General features: G+C 37.5%; 1 protein-coding gene across 1 annotated transcript in view; it reads right to left on the reverse strand.

Moving 5' to 3' along the window:
- Nucleotides 1-21,437, reverse strand: part of EYS (eyes shut homolog) — a 1,254,974-nt gene that overhangs the window by 971,931 nt on the left and 261,606 nt on the right. Inside the window, 2 exon segments of the mRNA XM_040983150.1 lie at nt 1,348-1,469; nt 5,495-5,692. Of these exon segments, the coding sequence (XP_040839084.1) occupies nt 1,348-1,469; nt 5,495-5,692 (320 nt within the window).

The following is a 21,437-nucleotide window of genomic DNA, read 5'->3' on the forward strand; positions in this document are numbered from 1 at the left end:
TGCACTGGTAGTCAAAATATGTTGACAAAAACAAGTCTGCTTTTCAAACCTTGTTATCTAACATCACCTACTGGAGTCTTTTTTGTGAAAAGTCGGTTGTGTTGCTGAGGAATAACTATAAGCCTTCTCTAGCATCACAGCATTAGCTTGTGTAGTGTGTCATTAATTTTCTGAAGCCAGCCAGTGAGTAACTCCACCTTGAGTAGATATTTTTTATGTCAGGCTTTCTGAGAAATGAGGAGTCTGAGGCGTTACCGTGATTTTCCATCTGTGTCACACTTCGTTTAAGGCAGAATAGCACATGCTTGTGACAAAGGCAATGACAAATAGATGTGTACCACCAGGACAGCATCAACACAGATGAGTGAAGGAACTGATGAAAATATATAGCATAAGACAGAAATAAAAGTAAAATTTAAACTGACAGATGACAATGAGAAATGACAAATGAATGTAATACATTGATTTAGACAAAAATACGTGATGGTAGCAATCATGCCACTTTTTAGATTAATTGCTGAAATGTTATATGAATTCAATACTGCTGCTATTTGGAATTTTAAAATGTGAATCAATTTTATACAATATTACTATTTATAGAATTACTTGTCTATTTTTAAGGAGTTACAGAAAGAAAGAGAAAGTAAGACAGAGAGGTAAGCAGAGAATCTTCATCCCACTGGTTGAATCCCCAGACAGCTTAGCCTATTATGCCACAATATATGCCCCACAAATAATAGACATAGCTATAGATGTAGATCCTGATGCACATGCAGAATATGGCAGCCATCTGGTACTACTGCAGAAGAAGGAGAACAGAGCAAATTGGACAACTAACCCTGCAGACGATGGAAGAAAAAATCTGGGTATATGGAGAATTGAGGTCGACTATATCAGCCAACAGGTATTGTTAGGACTCTATCACCCTTGGATTGGCGAAATCGACAGCACTGCAGAACTATCCAAACCACTGAATCAGAACCCTTGGAGCATGCACTACAGCAGGATCCTGGGTTGAAACTGAGTGGTGGTTCCCCATCCCTGGGAGCTGGGACATTTGGGAGGCTGGGTGTGGTTTCCCCCTTAGTATCTCCCCTTGACTCAGAAACAAGAAGAAATGGACAATTAAGAGGCAATGATTTCACCCACTTTTCCCTAATCCTTCATTCTTCCCACCTTGGTCAACCATGTAATTACCATGAAATAAATAAAAAAGTATATGTATACATATGTTAATATCAAAAGATTGAGTCTCAGGCACCAGATCAAAACAAAATAAAAAAGCAAAAAAAAAAAAATCTATATTAATCTATCCGGACATAGGCATGAGGACAATGGTACACTTACCAGCTGCAGATCTTGGCATGTAGCATTGTGCTCACAGGCATTCAGTATGCAGTCATCAATATCCTGTTCACATCTCAGTCCAGCATAGCTTGGATTGCATAGGCAGGAAAAACCACCCGCCACTGCAACGGAGGAAAGACACAACTCTTAATATTCCTTTAAACAATTCAGATATTATAATGCTGGTTATTTTAAAAATGTTTACTCTTTTCTTCACTTCCTTTTAAATAAGAAAGGTTGAATTCTTATATTTAATGGTCTATTACACATTTATAATATGTCCTGAATGTCTACCTTACTAAGTCCTATTTAGCTTAAGGACTTCAATTATATGAAGAAATAACAATTACAATGGATTTGTAGTAATAATTTGCAAAAAAAAAAAAAAACAATGAAAATGCCCAATTTGGTTTGAGTGTGTTTTTTATATTTCATTTGGCAGCACATAATACATATGCTAACTAGGTTACTTTTGTATGATTAATTTGCCCAGGTTTTTATTCAAAATATTACAGTTTAAAATTATCTACTTTTGGCCTTTTGTAAGGTTTCCAGAATATTAAACAAAACTCTTCCTAAGACGTATCACTAAGAGGCTAAGTCCTCTTTTATTTTTATTAGAATGAGGACCAGAGACTTGAAAATCATTCTAGCATTACCAAACACTTGTAGGTTTGAGAAATGAGATAATATAATGCCAGTTTGCTTCAAGAAAATTTCAGAATTTCAGAAATTTAAAAGGGCAATCTTAAAGTGTCAAAATTTTGAAGAAATCCTTAGGTGGTATACCTCAAGAAGAGTAAATAGGTGGTGACCCTGGGGTCACTGACCTGTGCTGTTAGGGTTTCTAGTATTAGAAGAATTAGTTTCAGAGTAGAATCTATATAGACTGTGCAGTTTCCTAGGGATCCACCATCACCTTGATTCATACCAAGACTAACTACTTTACCTATCTAGGAAAACAGTTTTCTTTATTAAGAACATACATGTTCAGATCCTTGGATTTAAGAATTCATAGCTTGGGCCCGGCAGCATGGCCTAGCAGCTACAGTCCTCCCCTTGAATGCACCAGGATCCCATATCGGTGCCGGTTCTAATCCCAGCAGCTCCACTTCCCATCCAGCTCCCTGCTCGTGGCCTGGGGAAAGCAGTGGAGGACAGCCCAAAGCTTTGGGACCCTGCACCCACGTGGGAGACCCGGAAGAAGTTCCTGAATCCTGGCTTCGGATCAGCATAGCATCGGCCGGCCATTGCGCTCACTTGGGGAGTGAATCATCGGATGAAAGATCTTCCTCTCTGCCTCTCCTCCTCTCTGTATATCTGACTTTCCAATAAATAAATAAATCTTTTAAAAAAAATTCATAGCTTGAGTAAAATGATAAGATATCACAACAAATAACTTTAAATGGAAGTGTGCTTTTACGAATAATATTTTAAAAAACTTGTTCACTTGCTGGATGTTCATGTAGAAATTATCTCAAGGGGAGATGAATAACTAAAAAACGTGGAAAATTTATAGCACTTTATAAGGTTTTATTTTCCTCTTCTTGTCTCTTCACCACATTGACTGCGCAACACAATGTCATGGCCAGTTTTCTGTGTACCTGAGCCAAAGTGATGCACTAAAGACATGCTCTGCAGGCAAATACATGTCCCAATATCCACTCTTTTCATTCCTCTACATTCCCTTTTTTTTCTTGCCTTTTCTTTTCCTCTATAAATTTATGGTACTTCCAAAATATATATTTGAGCATATATTATATGTGTACATATGTATACACATGGAAAAGTGAGTTTGATGCATTTTTATGCTTACTGGCACATTATGAACAAAAATAACACATAAGAACAAAGACAATATGCATAGGAATAAGTGAGGAAGCAGTATCTCTACCACTCTGAGGCTCATCATACATCCACAGTCTCCATGAGATCAGTTTGGGAGAAGCTCTCTGAACCTTCTGTGTTTTTATGGAAAAGTCATTACACAGGAATGATCAATCAAGTCATTGGCCATTAGATATCAATTCAAACTTTGATCATCCTCTCATTGTGGAAGAATGGGAGATAAGATTGAAAGTTACAAACCTCTAATCAAGCCAAGTGTTTCTACTGACCAGCCCTGATACTGAACAAAACCATCACTAGCCATGCAGTGGCCAACTCACTTGGGTACAAAATATATCACTTTGGAGACTCCAAAGGTTTTACATTTTTTTTTTGGCCAGAAATTAGTAATGAAACCATATACTTAAATGTATATATAAAACAATATTATAAGGGGGAGTTTTAAAATATACATTGACAAAATATGAAGTTACAGGTTACAGAATCATTGTTGCATATTCTGTTAATGAGATTTTAAATCTTTCCAAGCTTTTGGGTTTAAAAAATATTGAGAAATACTAAAATTGGAAATGCGTAAACCCCAGTAGGGCAACTAAGTTTTGGTACAATTCACTGAATATTTCAAAACAGCTAGTAGACAAGATTAAGAATATTCCAACACTAAGAAATGAGATACAACTGAACTGACAGAAATGCCAGTATCCCAATTTGATTGTTAGACATATGTATTGAAATATCACACTGAATTCTCTAAATAAGAACAATTATTACATGTCAGTTTAAAATTAAAAAAAAATTTGTGAGGATATATTTAATTTTTATTTGAAAGTCCTATTTATTGGGAGAGAAGAGACAGAATTCTTGCATCTGCTGGTTCACTCCACTAATGGCCACAACACCTGGAGTTGAGCCAATGTGAAGTTAGGACCTGGCAGTTTCTTCCGGGCCCCCTATGTGGATGCAGATGTAAAAGGACTTTAATCATTCTCCACTACTTTCTCAGACCATAAGCAAAGAACTGGATCAAAATGGAAGCAACTAGGACTCCAATCGCTGTCCACATAGGTTGCCAGGGCCTTAGGTTGAGCTTTAACCTACTTCACCATGATGACAATTCCTTTACATATTTTTCAAAGGAATGTGTGAATTTTCTTTGAGATATCCATCTCATTCCTAAAGTTTACTATACTCACCTACCATTCCCTACATCTAGAGACCTTGACCTATTTTCTGATAGCTCTTCATAAAATAAGTAATTCATGATTATGATCCTTTGCGTGGTGGAACAATAGCGTTTATTATTTCTGTTTGAGCGTGTTTTAATGCACGTTATCTAGATTTTCTTTCTTCACGTTTCCTTTAGCCAAACACACACAACTTCCAAACATGCAGTGATTCCTACTTTACATTCAGATCTACTGTTTTTTTATTCTAAAACAGTAAGACAGTATTTCGGTTTGGAACCTAACACCTCTTAGTTAGCATGATGGACTGTAGTCTTACATATTTTGCTGCAAAAGGCAGGATTTAATTTTTCTTTGTGACTGCTCAAAATTCCATTGAAAACTTACTTAATTTCCTTTACACATTCATCCATAACAAAACAATTGGTTGATACTACACTGCAGCTATGATAAACAGTGCTACAATAAACATGCGAGTGCAGATGTCATTACAATTAGGCTGGTTTTAGTGCTCTTGAATATATATCTGTCTGTGGGACAGTTAGATTATACTGAAGATTTATTTCTAGTTTTTTTTTAAATTAAAAATTTTTCTTTTTCATTTATTTGAAAGGCAGAATAATATCAGGAGAGACAGAAAGATCACCCATCTATTGGCTTACCCCTACTCCCTGTTAAAGCACCTGCGAGAGGTGGACCATGGCCTCAGTACTTAGACCTCTGTCATCCTCGTGGCAGACCCAGATGAAGTTCAGGGTTTGTAGCTTTGACCTGTCGCAGTCCTTGATGCTCTGGCTATATAGGGAAAGAACCAGCAGGTGGAAGATATCTCTATTTCCTCTCACACTTTCTCCCTCTTTTCTATAATTCTGCCTCTCAAATTAATTAATAAATCCTTAAAAACCTTTATTTTTTACAGCTATGACTCAAAACAATATAAATTAATTGCTTAGAAGTCATGGTGCTAAGAGAAAATAACTGACTTTGGCATTGATGTTCAAGGCAGGCTGAATTCACTAATGAATTATTGGTATGTTCTGACTTCTTTCAATTCTCTGTTTCTTTTTCAGTTGAAGTACCATTCAATAACTGCAGTAATGGCATAGTGAACTCACTGTCATAGCAGTATCCGTTCAGGCAAGGGCTAGAACTGCACTCATTGACATTGATTTCACCGCGAGCACCTGCAAAGCCTTCCCCACACTGGCACTGGAATCCAAAGGGAAATGCTTCCAGATTCATCTTCTCTCTGCATTCAGCTCCATTCTCACAAGGGTTTGTAGGCTCACACGGCCCAAATTCACAGTGAGAGCCTGGAAAGGAAACAATCAAAAAGTCAGTTCTGTCATTTACTTGGCATAGTTTTGCATTATTGCATTCAATTTAGTCTCTATCCAATGACTCATAGTTTTCTTCCACATTATCATTGTGACTCTGCCCAACAATTTAAGAAAGAAAAGTTATTTGTGATTTCTATGCTTCATCTAACATAGTACCAGCAAGCAGAAATGTTAAATACTAATATTTTAAAAATACATCATTTTGTTTCTTTATATTCCTTATCTCTTGTTCAGCAACATCCTCTGAAAACACTGCAATTAAAAATATACATTATTAATGATTTAATGCTTCCTGTGTTTTTCTTCTGGCATCCCGGAGATTGCTATCAGCATAAGCTTTGCTTGATAGATTTGTTGCTATTTTAAAAACAAGTAAACACTGAAAAAAATCACTGCATTAAAGCCTTTAATCTTAATAGAAACATCTTGATCTTGAAGTTGTTATGTTTTACTTAGACCATGTAGCTAGATAAAATGATTGTCATTGTGTGAAATGTATAGGGATATTTTGGGATAAGAAATACTATGGCTAGATCCAAGAGAATCCATGTCAACAAAAAGTGAAGCAAAGTTAGGAACATTTTATTGATGAAAATAAAGGATTCCACAAGTGCCAGTTTAAAGCACATAGTTAATATATTTTGATATTAGTTATTTGGAGAGCATTTAAATAATATAAATAATTAAAATATATGATATACATTTATGATTGTACATGTACGTGATATATTTATAAACATAGCTTCTGTATATGACAGAATGAATTCCTTAAACACACAGATACACACCAATTGCTAGTATTCATTGAATTATACCTCATTCATTTTACCACTATAATGAGGGGATAATATAAAGAACATAGGTAATGGGTAAAGTTTACAAAATTCAGAATTACAGTGAATTGGAAACAACATAAAAATCAGAAGATTCCTATATCTCCCTCAACTCCAATTAAAAGAACAAATATCAAAAATGTAATCTTGAAATTGCTAGAAGGATTAACAAAGTATATAAAGTAACTAAATTGATATCACTAGTGCTCATAAAATATGAGCCAAATTGTACTAAATTAACACTCTATATTTCAATTTATACATAAGGAACACAGAAAAGAAAAAGAAAAAAATGTGAAAGTACATTTTGTGTCAGAGAAGTATTTCTTTCATTAAAGTCATCTGGTGACTACTTTCTTCAAAAGCCATGTGGGAACGAAAGAGAATTCAAACAGGAACAAGGCCTTTTCCTTTTTCTTTGAATTATGATTGAAATGTGTTGCATATGACATGTTTCTGGACATACTTTTATCATAAAGCCTTTCCCCAGTTTTTTAAAAACAAGGGAAATTACATTGAATAAACATCTGCCACAATTGCTTGAGAAAAACAATGTTGTTCTTCAGGAAAAGTTCTCATGCAAACCCTTTATTTCTAATCATCTTCTAAATATTTAATTATGAGACTAGGCATTTTGCTTCGTTAGTGGAAAGTTGATTTAGCTGTTGCTTTGAAATTAATTTCATGCGTATAATACATTGTGAAGTTGAACAATTCTTACTCATTTGAGAAAATGCTCTTGATATTCTCTTTTGTACAATGTACATGAATTCCCTGTATCTCTGCATCATTATGATTCAGTTATTAATTCATTATGGAAATATGTCATGAATTTCTACTATATGGAGGACAGTGCAATACCTTGTAGTGTTATAATCAATGAGAGGTTCAAATAGGTAAGTCAATCAATGCAGTACAATAAGCAAAAACAAGATCAATTTCTCATGAAAAGGAGTCCCAAATGAGCCAGACTCCTTTCATTTCTACGGTCTTCACCTCCAGTGTATGTACTCTGTAATTTTATTCAAATGTCAATAAGGTTTAAGAAACAATAGAACATCATTCTTGTTATGATGTCACATCATATGATAAGATTCTTTGTAATGTAATTAAAACCAAAGAAAAGGCAATAGACCCATGTTTTGGCCTAGCATGTTGAGCTATCTTCTGAAATACTGGCATCTCATACAGAAGCTAGCTCACATCATAGCTGCAAACCAACTTAGTAAAGAAGTAGAAGATGATAAACATCTTCATGTGTCTGCACCCACGTTGGAGACTTGGAAGAATTCCCTGGCTCCTGGCTTTGGCCTAGCCCAACTGCGGCATTGTGGTCACTTGGGGAGAGCTAGTTGATGGATGAAGTGTGTGTGTGTGTGTGTGTGTGTGTGTGTGTGTGTGTGTGTGTGTGTGTAAGAGAGAGAGAGCACGAAAGAGACGTAGAGAGAGATAAAGAGAGAAAGAGGGAGGGGAGAGAGAAAAAGAGACAGAGAAGGGGAGGCAGAGAGAGAGACTCTCTTTTGAAAAATAAATAAATCTAAGCAAGCTAATAAAAAAATTATCATGTGAAGATAGTATAAAAATAGATGAGGCTTTAATGGACATGAGAGGCATTCTCCTGCTTGCTTGAAGAAGTAAAATTAAAGTTGCACTATTATTGTACATGGCTGGAAATGCCATTTGAAAACATTCCAGGGAGATGGCCAGCTGGAAGAAAGATCAGAGCTGTAAACTACCAGGAACTGAATTTTACTACCAACAGGGAAGAAGAACTTGGATCTGGCTCTGAGCTCCTAACTCTTCCTGATTACTTGATTTCAGTATTGTGAAGCAGTAGAAAATTTCAGGTAAACATTTATCCCAGACCTTAGACTCAGAAATTACGAAACAACCAACAGGAAATTGTTATGTTCCTAATCATAGGGACTTGTTATGCAGTTTATTAACCCAATACAGTCAAGCATAAAAAAGAACATGGCCCTTTAAGTGGCACTGGAAATCTTCTTGAACAAGTGATAATAAACATGCATCATAAAGAATTACTACAAAGTGCCAAAATTAGACAAATAGGGTACAGGAAGGTATCTCTAGGAAGAGTAAACTTATGCATTGGAGAAGTCCAAGAAATTGAAAACAATGGAAGACAGAATGCAGAACTACAAAAACATTATCACATACCATTGAATAGAACATGCCACCAATTTTAAGGGACTTCGTTTAATTAACCAGTTAGGCCAGTATGAGAGAGGAAATAATGTCATTCCACTTCTCCCGCTCCTTTATTCCCAGCCTTGCCAGAATTATCTAAATAACAATTACAGAACCTGAGAAATTTATCCTTTGCATATGGTAAAGGAAAAACTTTGCAAAAGTTAAAAAATTTGGAATTTTAATGTGCTGAGATTATCCTAGTTTATCCATGTGGACTCTAAGTATCTTCCCAGGATACTTATAAAAAGGAAGTAAGAAGTTCCAAAGAAAAATGAGTCATTAAGATATCTGTTGTGGAGAGCTGAGCCGCGGCTCAAAGATGGCGCTTGCTGACCATTGCTTCGTGGCACAAAGGTGGTAAACAGGTTTTGGGAAGTTACTAAGGATTGGGCCGAGCACGCAGGGAAGCTACGTGACCTAAGTCATGATTGGTGTGCTTACCACATGATGTGAGGAACTGTGTATGGATTGGTTTGTGTAATGTAAAAAGGTCTGGGTGAAAAATAGTTAATGAGGAGATTCTCCCAGGCGCACTGCTAGAGCTAGAGCTATCGCTATCACTTCAAGGCTATTGCTAGCTAGCGCTAGGCTGCTTTTGCTTTACTGTAATAAATCTTACAAGTGCTGTAACTGCTTTCACTTTGACACAACGCTTGAAGTCTTGACCAATAAACTTTTTTAAAGAATCTTTACCGTATCGGGGTCTTGCTCGCGGGACGAGGGACCCCCATAATCTGTAGAAGTTTAGTTCAGTGGAAACAATGAACCAAAAGTGAAGGGATTTAGGCAGATGCTAGAAACTGCAAAAGGCAAGTAAATGGAAGTCATCAGAAGCAATGCAATGCTGAAGCTCCTTAGTTTCGATTTCGGATGCCAAAAGTACACCATAATAAATACTCAATTTGTTACTAAGTTATGGGAAATGATTACAAGGGACAATCTCACTTAAAACCTGATAATTAATATATCATTGTTGTGAAAATCTTTCTCAATTTCAAAGACATTAACACTTATATGTGATACATTGGTCCATATCTTGTAGTAACAAAAATTAGATTGGTTTTAATAAAATTCAGTAACTTGAAAAGTTACATTTATGGGTCAAGGCTCTAAATGGCTTTGTGAACCACTGGACTTGGAACCATGCCATTAAGAATACATTGAAATATTTCCGAAAAATACAGTAAAAAATACAGTTGGCCTCATCAAACTGAGAATCACATATTTGCCAGGAAATACTTAAACAGAAACATGCACACATACAAATACACACAATATTTTTCAGTAAGGCTTTATTTTTCTTACAACTTTATTCCCTGAAAAACTAAGGTTATGTGCATTTGCATATTTAGTCAAATACTAAAAGACCATTTGCATTAGCTTGCCTTTACAATGATGCCATCAATTCAAAACATTCTCACTGAAATTTTATTGGTTGTTCAAGTATGACTTTAACTGAGCTATTTCTCCTCTAAGTAGAATTTGCATCAAATTAATATGTTTCTTTCAAATGTATGAATTACTTCTGGAATCAAGTTGTGTATGGTAACATCAATCTTAAAGAAAAATGCTTTTTTAAAACATCTATAAAAACATGAGTATTTGGAGGAGAGAGTCCATAAGATCTATTTGGGCCAGACTGATTCACCAACCCACAAGGGAATCCTGCGATGGGCTGTTAGCATAGAACATCACTGACTGCCACACACCAGTCCAACCAAAGCTATGGCTGGGGGCCTGTTTGGCAGAGATAGGTACCAGTACCCAACTGAGTGGTAGAACAGGGGATGGGGAACTCTTGACAGGGTCAGGACATTAACCAACACGTGAGAGAACAAGACTCAGGTGTAGATTTTGTGGGGGAAGTGTGGGCCCAATGCCATGGAAATAAAAATCCTGTTGGTTAGCTCAAGAGCTGGTGTAGTGATGGGCTGAGCTATGTGTCACCATGGAAATGGCCATCACTTTGGGGTATAGGAATCAACAACAGTCTGGGCAGATCAAGGCACCAGCACCTGAATGTGAATTCTAAAACAGGATGTGGGTGGGCCGAGCTGCAACTGGAAGGGGATGGAATGGACAGGACCGACCAAACCTCAACTCACTAGGAAGAATAGAAATCAGGATAGAGCACAGGTCATGCCAAGCTAGGCTCTTCCAGCTACCTACTGGTCTGCATGAACCAGGGATAATAGACCACAGCATCTAAGGCAAAGGCTGAGATAGGTGAGGGCTATGACAAGCTGGGTCAGAGCAATCACTTGCAAGTGCACAATATATGGTTGGGAACAGGCACAATTGGGGAGCTAAGATGACATGCCAACTGGGTTGGGGTACCCACTAGTGAGTGGTGGAGGCATAGTGGGATCTGTGTTCTGATCTGAACATGGCTGCAGTCTCCCTTGGCACAAGTGTAGACTGGCACTGGATGCACCAGGCCGGACTAGACTCCAGCACCTTTTGGTGCTCTGGAGGACCAGGGTAGATGTAGGATGGACTAAGTTAGGTCTCTGTCCCTACTGAACTATGTATGAGTAGTGTGTACGTATGGATGAGCCTTGGCTGGGCTGAAACATACAACAATAGGAGCCAGAATGGGTTAAAGGCCAGTCAGGAAAGGCCATTGTTCTTGCTGGAACAGGAGGTGGAATAATTAGGGCTGGCTCATGGACCCACCATTATGTGCAAGATCTGACAATGGGAGAGGTTCTAAAGGAGGAGCCTGAGCAACTCCTCTGGCAGGATATAGTCCCTGCAGGTGAGTACAAGAACCACAATAGGGAACAGCCCAGAACAGACCAGGGAAAGGTAACAACCAGCATACATGTGGCATAGGTCCGGGGCAGAGCAGGCTGAACCAGTTCACATCACATGCTGGAGAATCCAAATACCAGAACAGAGTGTGGGTCAGGTCAGGTACGGTCACAACACATACCAGTGCACAGTATGGCTGGGATTGGATGCCTGCTGGGGTGGCTAAGCTATAACCCTCACCAGCATTCGCTGGAATTGGGGTGGGCCAAGCCGGGCCTGGCTACAACACCCACTGGCAAATCCAAAGTGAGGTGGGCCATATCAGCACCCAACCAACACATATGGGAACCAGGGTGGGAGGGGGGAAAACTGGAAGGGGGAATGGGGAGGGAACCCCTGCTGAACAGCCACTCCTCTGGAGAGCATTAGCCGGGTTTGTTGGGAGACCAGACCAGGCAAGCTTACAAACACCTGTGGGACTCATGTGAACTGGTTGTTCCTACTGGGGCAAGCATAGAGTGGGTGAGGGTTGGTTGGGCTTTGCTGCAGCATCACGTGGCAGATGATAGCACTGGGGGCTAATTCTGTCAAGATAACTGCAGAACCACCTGGAGAGTGATTAATCTGAGAGTGGGAGTGGCCCAGCAGGGAAATAGTGGGAGTCTCCCTCTTGTGGGTAACCACTCCCACTGGAGAGCATGAAAACCAGCACTGGAGCAGGGGTGGCTAGACAGAACGGCACCCACCAGCATGTGTGTGGGTTGGATAGTAGGGCAGGTTGGGTTAAACTAGGCTTCAATGCCCATTGACATGTACAAGAGCTAAATGGGATTTGGGACAGACTGAACAAGTCTGTGGTACATAGTGGCAAGCATGGGTACCAGGGTAGGGGGCAGGCCTTGTGGGAATTGTGAGGAGTATCCCCAACTAGGCTGTAGCTCCAACTGGTTTGTGTGAGGGCCGAGTATGAAGTGGGCAAGATTGGGCTGGACTGCAACACCCACTAATTCACATGAAAGACGGGGCTAGAAACAGAACTGACCCAGCAATTGCAACTACCAGGATATACATAAGATGATTGGGGTGACAGACTGTGCTGGACCCTGTACTGGCAAGCACACACAAGAATCAGGTCTGGGGTCACCTCAGACGAAGTTTCTGTGGGGATCTCTCCAACTGATCTGCTGATCTCAGAACCCCAACCACGAAGAGACTATGTCAGCCAGTGGATATGAAGAGATTTCATCATGCTTGGAAAGGTGAGATTGGAAGCAATTCAGAACTGTTGAACTATCAAAACTGCATGAGCAGGACTCTCATAGCATGTTCCATGTCGTGGACCTGGGATAGGTGGGAGGCTGGCTGGGTGGGGTTCTTCCCTTAGACCAGATACAGAAAAAAATGTCCAACATTAATGTGGAAACAATGGTATTGCCCACTTTCCTGTAGCTCTTGACCCTTTGTGCCCTAATCAACTATGTAAAGATTATCAAAGTAAAAGAATTTTAAAAAATCTATAAAAACATGAAAGGTTAGTTCTCATCATGATAATTTATAAATTCACACGCATGCTTATAAGTCTGGAAACATTTTTAAATAGTAGCAGATAGTTATAAGATAAATTCATAGTTTATATCATGTTGGATGGACAAAAGTTCAGAGCAATTCTTTTAAGATCCTCTGTCAGACAATAAGGTGCATATTCACCACTATTTCTTCAATATGGTACTAGAAGGTTTAATTAGTGGCATTAGGCATCAAAATGAAAGTAAAGGCATATTGATAGAAGAGGTAAGTCAAATAATTTCTGTAGATAGATTATATAATTCTATTTAAGGTAAATTCCACTGGAAACAAATCCAGTGAAGATGAAGGATACAAAATTGGCTTACAAACTTCCATCATTTTCATAAGACTTCATTAAAATAGCCAAGAAGGAATCTGTGAGAGCAATTATAGTAACAAAATCTATAAATATAAATTATCTTGGAATATATTTTTAAAATATAATAAATTCTACAATAAAAAGTTAAAATATTAATGAAAGATTTGAAGAATACAAGGATCACATGTTCATGGATCAGAAGAATTAAATCACTAAAATGGACATCTTTATCATAGCTAAGAGCAGATTTATAGAATCAATGCAATGACCATCCAAGCATCAGTGACATTCTGCATAGAAGTATGGGAACTAGTCTTACAATTAATCTGGAAGCAGAAGTGATCTCAAATAGTCAAAAATCAAAGTAACAATGCTGGAGGCCACACAGACTAGATCTCAAGGTTTACCAAAAAACTATTTCAAACCAATATGATATTGGCATAAATACAGGCACTTTATACCAAAAGGAGAGAATAGAGACTCCAGAAATCAGTGCACATATCTACAGCCAAGACGGTTTTGACAATGTAACCAGAAGCCCACACTGCAGAAAGGCTAACGTCTTCAATAAATACGGCCAAATAGTGCATAGATCCTAATGCAGAAGACTGAATCCAACTCTCATCAAAGTCTCAACTCCTCACAAAACTCAACACAAAATAGGTCAAAGATTGAAATGCAGGTACTTAGGTGATAAAATCCATACAATAAAGCAGAAAAGATTATTCAAGACATTGGTATATGTAATCGTTTGCAGGGGGCAGATTGCCAAACACAGGGGACAAAAGTAAAAAATTGACAAATGAGATTGTATGCAAGTAAAAAGCTCCTGTACAGCACAAAGGAATGATCAACAGAAGATACAGAATATTTGCATATTATTTATCTGATAAGTGAATCAATATCTTCCAAGGAAATAAAAAAGTCAAGAAATCAGAAAATGACATAAGCAGAACTTTAAAAGAAAAAGTTGCCAAACAGTGTAAGAAAGGCTGCTCAGTATCTGTAGCTGTCAGGCAAATACAAATAAAGATCACAATGGTTTTTCATCCCTGTTTGTTCACATAGCTGTCATCAGAGAGACAACAAGTGAGAAAAGTTGGAGAAGATGTAGAGAAAAGGGAAAACTTACAAATTGTTAGTGAGAAGGCAAATTAGTTTTGCCATATGGAGTAGAGTGTGGATATGTATTAAAAATCTAAAATGAGTCTACCACATGACTCAGTGATCCCATTTCTGAATATATATATGTATATATGTATATATATATACACAAGCACATAGTCAAAAAATTAAAATACTTGAAAGAGATAACTTCATACCCACATTTACTGCAGTACTATTCACAACAGCTAAGACCCCAGACATTTAGTTAACCTAGGAATCCGTTGGTGGGTGACAAACATGTGGTGTACACAAATCATAAACTTATCTATTGATAAAGAGAATGAAATTCAGACAGATCCCACATTTTAAATAAAATCTTGTCTAATTCTAAGGCACATTAATATTTCAGGGTCCACTGAATTACACTACAATCACTTCAGGTATAGTCTCTTTTTAGGTGTTCATTTTATTATTAACGACTTTTGCCATGCCATGCCAAGTTAAAAGTAAGTGTAAAAATAGCTTAGCAGAGCTAAAACAGATTGACTTAGGCAACTTCCTAATATTGTGAATGTAATTTTCAGAATCTGGGTTGGAAATGAACATCTAAGTGCAGATTCAACGGCTTTAGATATAAGATTTAGAAGCAACCAGGAAAAAAATATATAAATCATTGTACCACTTAGAAATCCCACAGCATGCTGTGCTTCCCCGGTATTAAATCCAAAAGAACTAGTCAACCTCAGATGCACACCTTCAGGCTGCTTTTCTTACCGAATGACCCTAGCTCTAGATGAAGGTCTATCCATTGGCTATTCATGCCATCTTCATATTAGCACATTACCTTCAAAGATATAGGTCTTTAGAGGATCTCTGAGTTCATTGTCATGGTAATGAAGAAGAGTCTGCAGATATTATGATATCCAGAGGAAGAAAATTAGCAATGAATTGACAATAAAGAGCCCTACTGGACTGTTGAATTTTATACACTCATTTAGAACCTGTAGTGCCCAGATTAAATATCACTGCCGGTGTCTATGATGGCATCTCCCATTAGAGTCACTGCCAAGTTGACAGCTTTTTTTTTTTATCCTTTTTTCCCAGTCTGAATGGGAAACTGTTGATGGCCTTCGCAAAACAAAAAGCAAAGAAAGTGGATTCTTTCTGTTTTGCTATATGTCTCACTAATGAGAAGAGACATCTTACATCATTTTCTGTCTCAGATTAAAATTTACATCATTAGTTCCCTGGTTCTCAGGCCATTAGGACTCCTCGGGTTTCCATGCAGTACAGCAGATCACGGGAGTTGTCAAACTCCATTAACAGTGTAGGCAACTGCTTATATTAAATACAAACATTAAAAAAATACATCCTATTGATTTTATTCCTCTGGAAAACCCTACTGCACCCCTGAGTTGTGGAACTAAAAAAAAATACATTTCTTTGGGAAAAATGAAACAAACAAAGCAAAACAAATCCTTGAAGAAGTAGAGTTGCAAGAGATATCACAGGCTCAATTTCTTCCTCTCTATACAACTCTTCTTCCAACAGAGGATAGCCTGCCTGAAAAACAAAACCTACTTATGTTTCTTTACTTGAAATTCTCAATTAAGAAAGGAAAGTAATACTACAAGACCTTCCACACGAAGATGTATTCTATTTATGTCATTATTTTAAGTCTGCATTTTGCTTTTAGACTTTAAGTAAATTGGAGTACATCAGTGGACACGTCTATCAGTTACAGACAACAGTTATCAGACAACATTCCCATATTTCAAAACCTTACACTTCAGCAAACAAGCAAATAATTTTTTTTTGTGACCTAAAAACTCTATTGTTCAGTAGAGACGTTTGAAGTTAATCTGTCCCTTTGATACAAAATCTTTTTCGCCACATGAAGTTTTATAGGAGTATTGCTCTGATATAAATTTTCATTAGCCTACTTATATGTATTTCTTTTGAACTCTTGCTAGTTAACTTCAGGAATTTTTCATATAAATAAGCTATTCTTTATTAAGATCGATTTGAATGGTGTTCTATTCAGTTGATGACTGTGAGATAATTGTTTCGTTCTCTGGCCAGCCCCCTCTTTTCGTTCTTCATGCCAGCTTTCACCACTCCTAAACCTGCACTGTTCCTCACCTTTTCCATTAATACAGGGGCATTAGTCCTTCAAATTACTGCTAGAGAAATTGTTTCATGTTTCCTCGAAGACAGCATATCTGAAAAAGCTTGTATCAACACACTCACTTCAAGCAACTAAGGAATCATTGTATCTCCCAACAAGAAGAAGCTAAACACACTACAGTGGTAGCCAGAATGGTGTGGGGACAATTTACACCAACAACTGCCAACATTTTTAACGCTCTACTGAAATTTCTACCTTACTGATACCCCACAGAACAGTACGCTGCTCTGCTTCTGAGAATGTGGTTGCAACTACAGGTTGCAACAGGCAAACGAAATAACAACAACGACAAAGTCCATCATCTCTTCTTGGAGGATCATTTGGGATGTTTCAACTATGTTAAACTATGTTAAACTAGTTAACTATGTTTCAACTGCTTTTGAAAGGAGGAGATAAAGATGCTGCTGTGAGGACAGGAATTTTGTTGTTGCTGTCTGATTTTTTGGTTTGTTTTTTTAAATATCTTCTTTATATTGTTTGGTTTATACTGTTTCCTACTTATATGTTTTTCCTCTTCTATCATTTGTTTCCTTTCTATTGCAGTGGCATATCACTTGCTACCATCATAATACTATTAGGAGAAAAACTGAAAAAAAAAATTGCTTACCTTCCAAAAACCTATACTAGGAAATCAGGACCTCTCTTTAAACCATTATCCTGCTTGGATGGTAAAAAAAACTTTGGAAAATTCAATTATTATTTTTATATGGTATATAAATTTCCCTGGATACCAAACAAGATATAACAACAATGTAAGTTAACAGTAAAGATTACCTTGGTGTGTTAGTAGCTTTATTGAGAAATCATATACCCATAAACTTCACCTCTTTAAAGCAAACTATTTAATACATTTTAGCATGTTTATACTCTGATGGAACAATGATCATAATCAAACATAAGGACATTTTATCTGTACAAAAACAAATTGCGTCCTTTAAGTCATTCCTTATCTCCTTCCTCTCTTTAATCCTAAGCATGCACTAAACGTTTTTATTTTACTTTCTTGCTCTTGATGTTTAATGCAACCATACTATATGTGATCTTTTGTGACTGGCTCCTTTTGCATAGCATAATTACTGCTAATGCAGGATTAATGCCTATCATTTTGTTATATGTTATGCCTTCTCTGTTATATGTTCTATTATCTTCCATTATATTCTTTCTGAAGAAGAATAGATGCTTTTGATGTGGAATTTTGATGTCATTATTTTACAATATTGATTTTGAGTCATTTTCTTACTGATTCTTCTTGAAGTAATAACAGAACATTTTAAAGCAATCTTGCTGATATTAATTTTATATGAATCTCAGGCAATGGACAAACTTACTCCAACATATCTCCTCTTTCTCTTCCACTCACGTATTATATTATAGAAATTACATCTTTACACATTATAAACCTAGCAATGAAAGCATACAAATACTGTCTTTTCAAAGTACACTTTAAATTGAAAAGAAGAAACAGAGTATGCTACAGACTTAGAGAATATATTAATTTTAATATCTGTAATGTAAGTCAACACTATGTAGAGATTTAGAAAATAGTTTCTACATTTATTTATATATGACCTGTTTAGCAATGCTCATTGTTTTCTCTTGGGATCTCATGTTATTGGTTAATGACATTTTATTCTATCCATGAATTAGTGAGGATTATCTTGCTTTTATCTTGCTCCTACACAGCACAGGAAAAAAAACCAACATTGGTATTCTCTGAAATTAATTATGAATAATAGGAGAACATTTATTTGCCACATTTTTTTAAGATTTTTTTTTTAAATTGAAAAGTAGGGGTGGGGGGAATCCCCAGTGCCTATAAAACTGTATCACATAATACAATGTTAATAACAATAAAAAAAAAGAAAAAAAAAAAAAGGAAAAGTCAGACATACTGCAAGGAGCAGAGACACAGATCTTCGATGATTCACTCCCCAAGCAGCCACAATGGAGCTGTGATGATCCTAATCCAGGGAACCTGAGCCTCTTCCGGGTTTTTCAAAAGGGTGCAGAGCCCCAAGGCTCTGGGCCATCCTTGACTGCCTTCCCAGTCTACAAGCAGGGAGCTAGATCGGAAGTGGGGTCACCAGGATTAGAACCAGTATGCATATGGGATGCCTGCACATATAAGGCCAGGAGTTCAGCTGCTAGGCTTCCACGCTGGGCCCTATAGGCTACATTTTATACTTGGTCCAGCTCAGGTGACACAAAGCAGTTGTTGATTTTTTCTCATTTTCACTACTGAGAAAATGTCCACTCAACTGAAAGCAAGATCATTCATTTACAATGGTTTCAATGAGAAAATAAAGGCATTTAGCACACATCTTCAGTATGCCAAGGCACACTTTGCAAAGAATGGCTCAGTGTTAATCATTGTATGTAACATTGCTACCTAGAGAGGCACACCTTTCATTGTCCAGTCTCTATTTTCATGTTATTCTTTCTCACACATTGAAATTATTACATTGAAAAAAAAGAAATCATTACATTGATTTTCCCTATCCTAATGGTGATTATCACTCTCTATGCCCTTCTTTCTGTCATTTACATCTCCTATGCAATGAGATCTGCTTTTGGAAATGTATCCACCCATTTACTACTATCACTTCTATTTGGAAACTGGATTTGGGTGCAGAGAAACTTTTATTCATTTGTTTGTTTATTGTTAAATGTTTTATTATAATCTTATACTTGTAATATTTTTGAGATATTGCTGTGCTTAGATATACATACACAGCATGAATCAATCAAACCACACACTTCCCACCTCATTTTTCCTTTGTGTTTTGAGGCTCTGTGTTCCTCTGCTTAAATGCTCTCTATCAAAATCTAATACGTTATTGTGAGCTACAGGTATTTCCGAATACTATGGAACAATAGTAATGTTAATTCAGTCTGACTATATATGGGGTGCTTCCCCTCTGTTCCTAGCAGTCCCAGCTTCCAGTAATCACTTTTTCCTTAACAAACAAAAACAAACAAACATAAAAACAAATTACACTTACATGAAAGTCTTTTTTCAAAGATTTATTTTATTTAAAAGGCAGACTTTACAGAAAGAAGGAGAGAAAGAAAGAGATCTTCAATCTGCTAGTCACTCTCCAGATGGCTGCAATGGCCACAGCTGAGCTGATCTGTGGCTGGCAGTCAGGAGATACTTTCGGGTCTTCCCTGTGGCTTCAGGATCCCAAGGACTTGGGCCATCCTTTGCTCCTTTCTAAGACCATAAGCAGGTAGCTGCATTGGAAGTGGAGCATCTAGAACACAAATGGGTATCCAGAAGGAATACTGAGCCACAGGACAAAGGATTAACTTCAATGCCACTGCATCAGTCCCCATCACTATTTTTTTTTTTTATTGTTGCTTACATTATATTATGTAGTACAGTTTTATAGGCGCTGGGGATCCCCCCCACCCCTCCCATACCCCTCCCCCCATGGTGGATTCCTCCACCTTGTTGCATAACCATAGTTCAAGTTCAGTTGAGATTCATTGCTTGCAAACACATGCCTAGCATAAAGTTCAGCGTCTTATTGTCCAGATAAGTTCAGTGGCCTCTTGGGGAGACCTTCTATGGTCTGAAGATAGGTCTAACAGAGTAAAGATCCAGTCAGTTAAAAGCCCCAACAAGGCCTCAGTATCAATATACAACATTATGGAATTAATTGACATAGTATTGGGTAAACAATATGTTAAAAATAATGCAAGTTCCATTCTTCGAAACATCTGGGTTGAGACAGTATCAATGACAGGTTCAAAAAATAACAAACAACCTATTTCTAACATTAGGTCAAAAACCTTGAGACACTGCACCTGCATGGGAGACACGTAAGAAGCTCCTGACTCCTGGTTTGGGATCACCTCAGCTTCAGCCACTGCGGCCATTCAGGGGATGAATCGGTGGATAGAATATCTTTCCTTCTCTTTTTCTCTCTAAATCTGCCTTTCTAATAAAGCTTAATGTTAGGTAAAAAGTCAAGACTGAATCTCTGACAGACAATATAGCACATTTTGTATAAACAGGAATAAAATGCAGGCTCCTGATGGGTTTTGCTTTGTTGTCATATTTTATAACACTAGCTTTAGCTCTTAGAAATATTCTTATATAACTGTATAGGTCTCTAAACTTCTATATGGGTATTCAAATAAAGAACAAACATTGTAACAGTGGTGGGAATATTTCTGGTGCTCAAGGCTTGGGTGTTTTGATTCATGAGGTGCTGGTGTCCGTGTGGTGAGTGTGGAAGACAGGAAGGTGTGAAGAGTATTGTTCCATTGCAGGCATGGCTGCAAGGAATTTCTCGCTGCATGGCAGGGCCCAGCAAATGTCTCTACAACCACCTGAATGCAGCTCCACCTCCCTTTGCAGGGATACAGGACAATCCCTCTGAAAATTCTGTAATCTATTTAGGCATTGTCTGCCTCTGCGGAGTTAATGTTTATTATCAATGTGAGCTTGGAAGTTGATGTTGCTGATACCGTTTTAGCAAAAAGGCCTTATACTATTGCTGTCTCTGCCACCATTGACCATATGCTAATCAAGGGTGTTATGTCCTCAGGTGTAGTGGAAATCTATTCTTTCCCTCTTTCTTTGATTTCTAGGTCCTTCCTTCTGTGATGAATTTCCTTCCTTAACTGATTCACAATTAAGTTGTAGAATGTGGATTGTAGTAGGAATGTGATACTGATATGCACCATCTATTGAGAACATCCTACCACAGGGTCAGGATGGATAACATCCTC

Source organism: Ochotona curzoniae, unplaced genomic scaffold (assembly GCF_017591425.1).
Source record: "Ochotona curzoniae isolate NIBS_2020 unplaced genomic scaffold, NIBS_Ocur_1.0 contig_3819, whole genome shotgun sequence".
In the NCBI taxonomy this organism is placed as follows: domain Eukaryota; kingdom Metazoa; phylum Chordata; class Mammalia; order Lagomorpha; family Ochotonidae; genus Ochotona; species Ochotona curzoniae.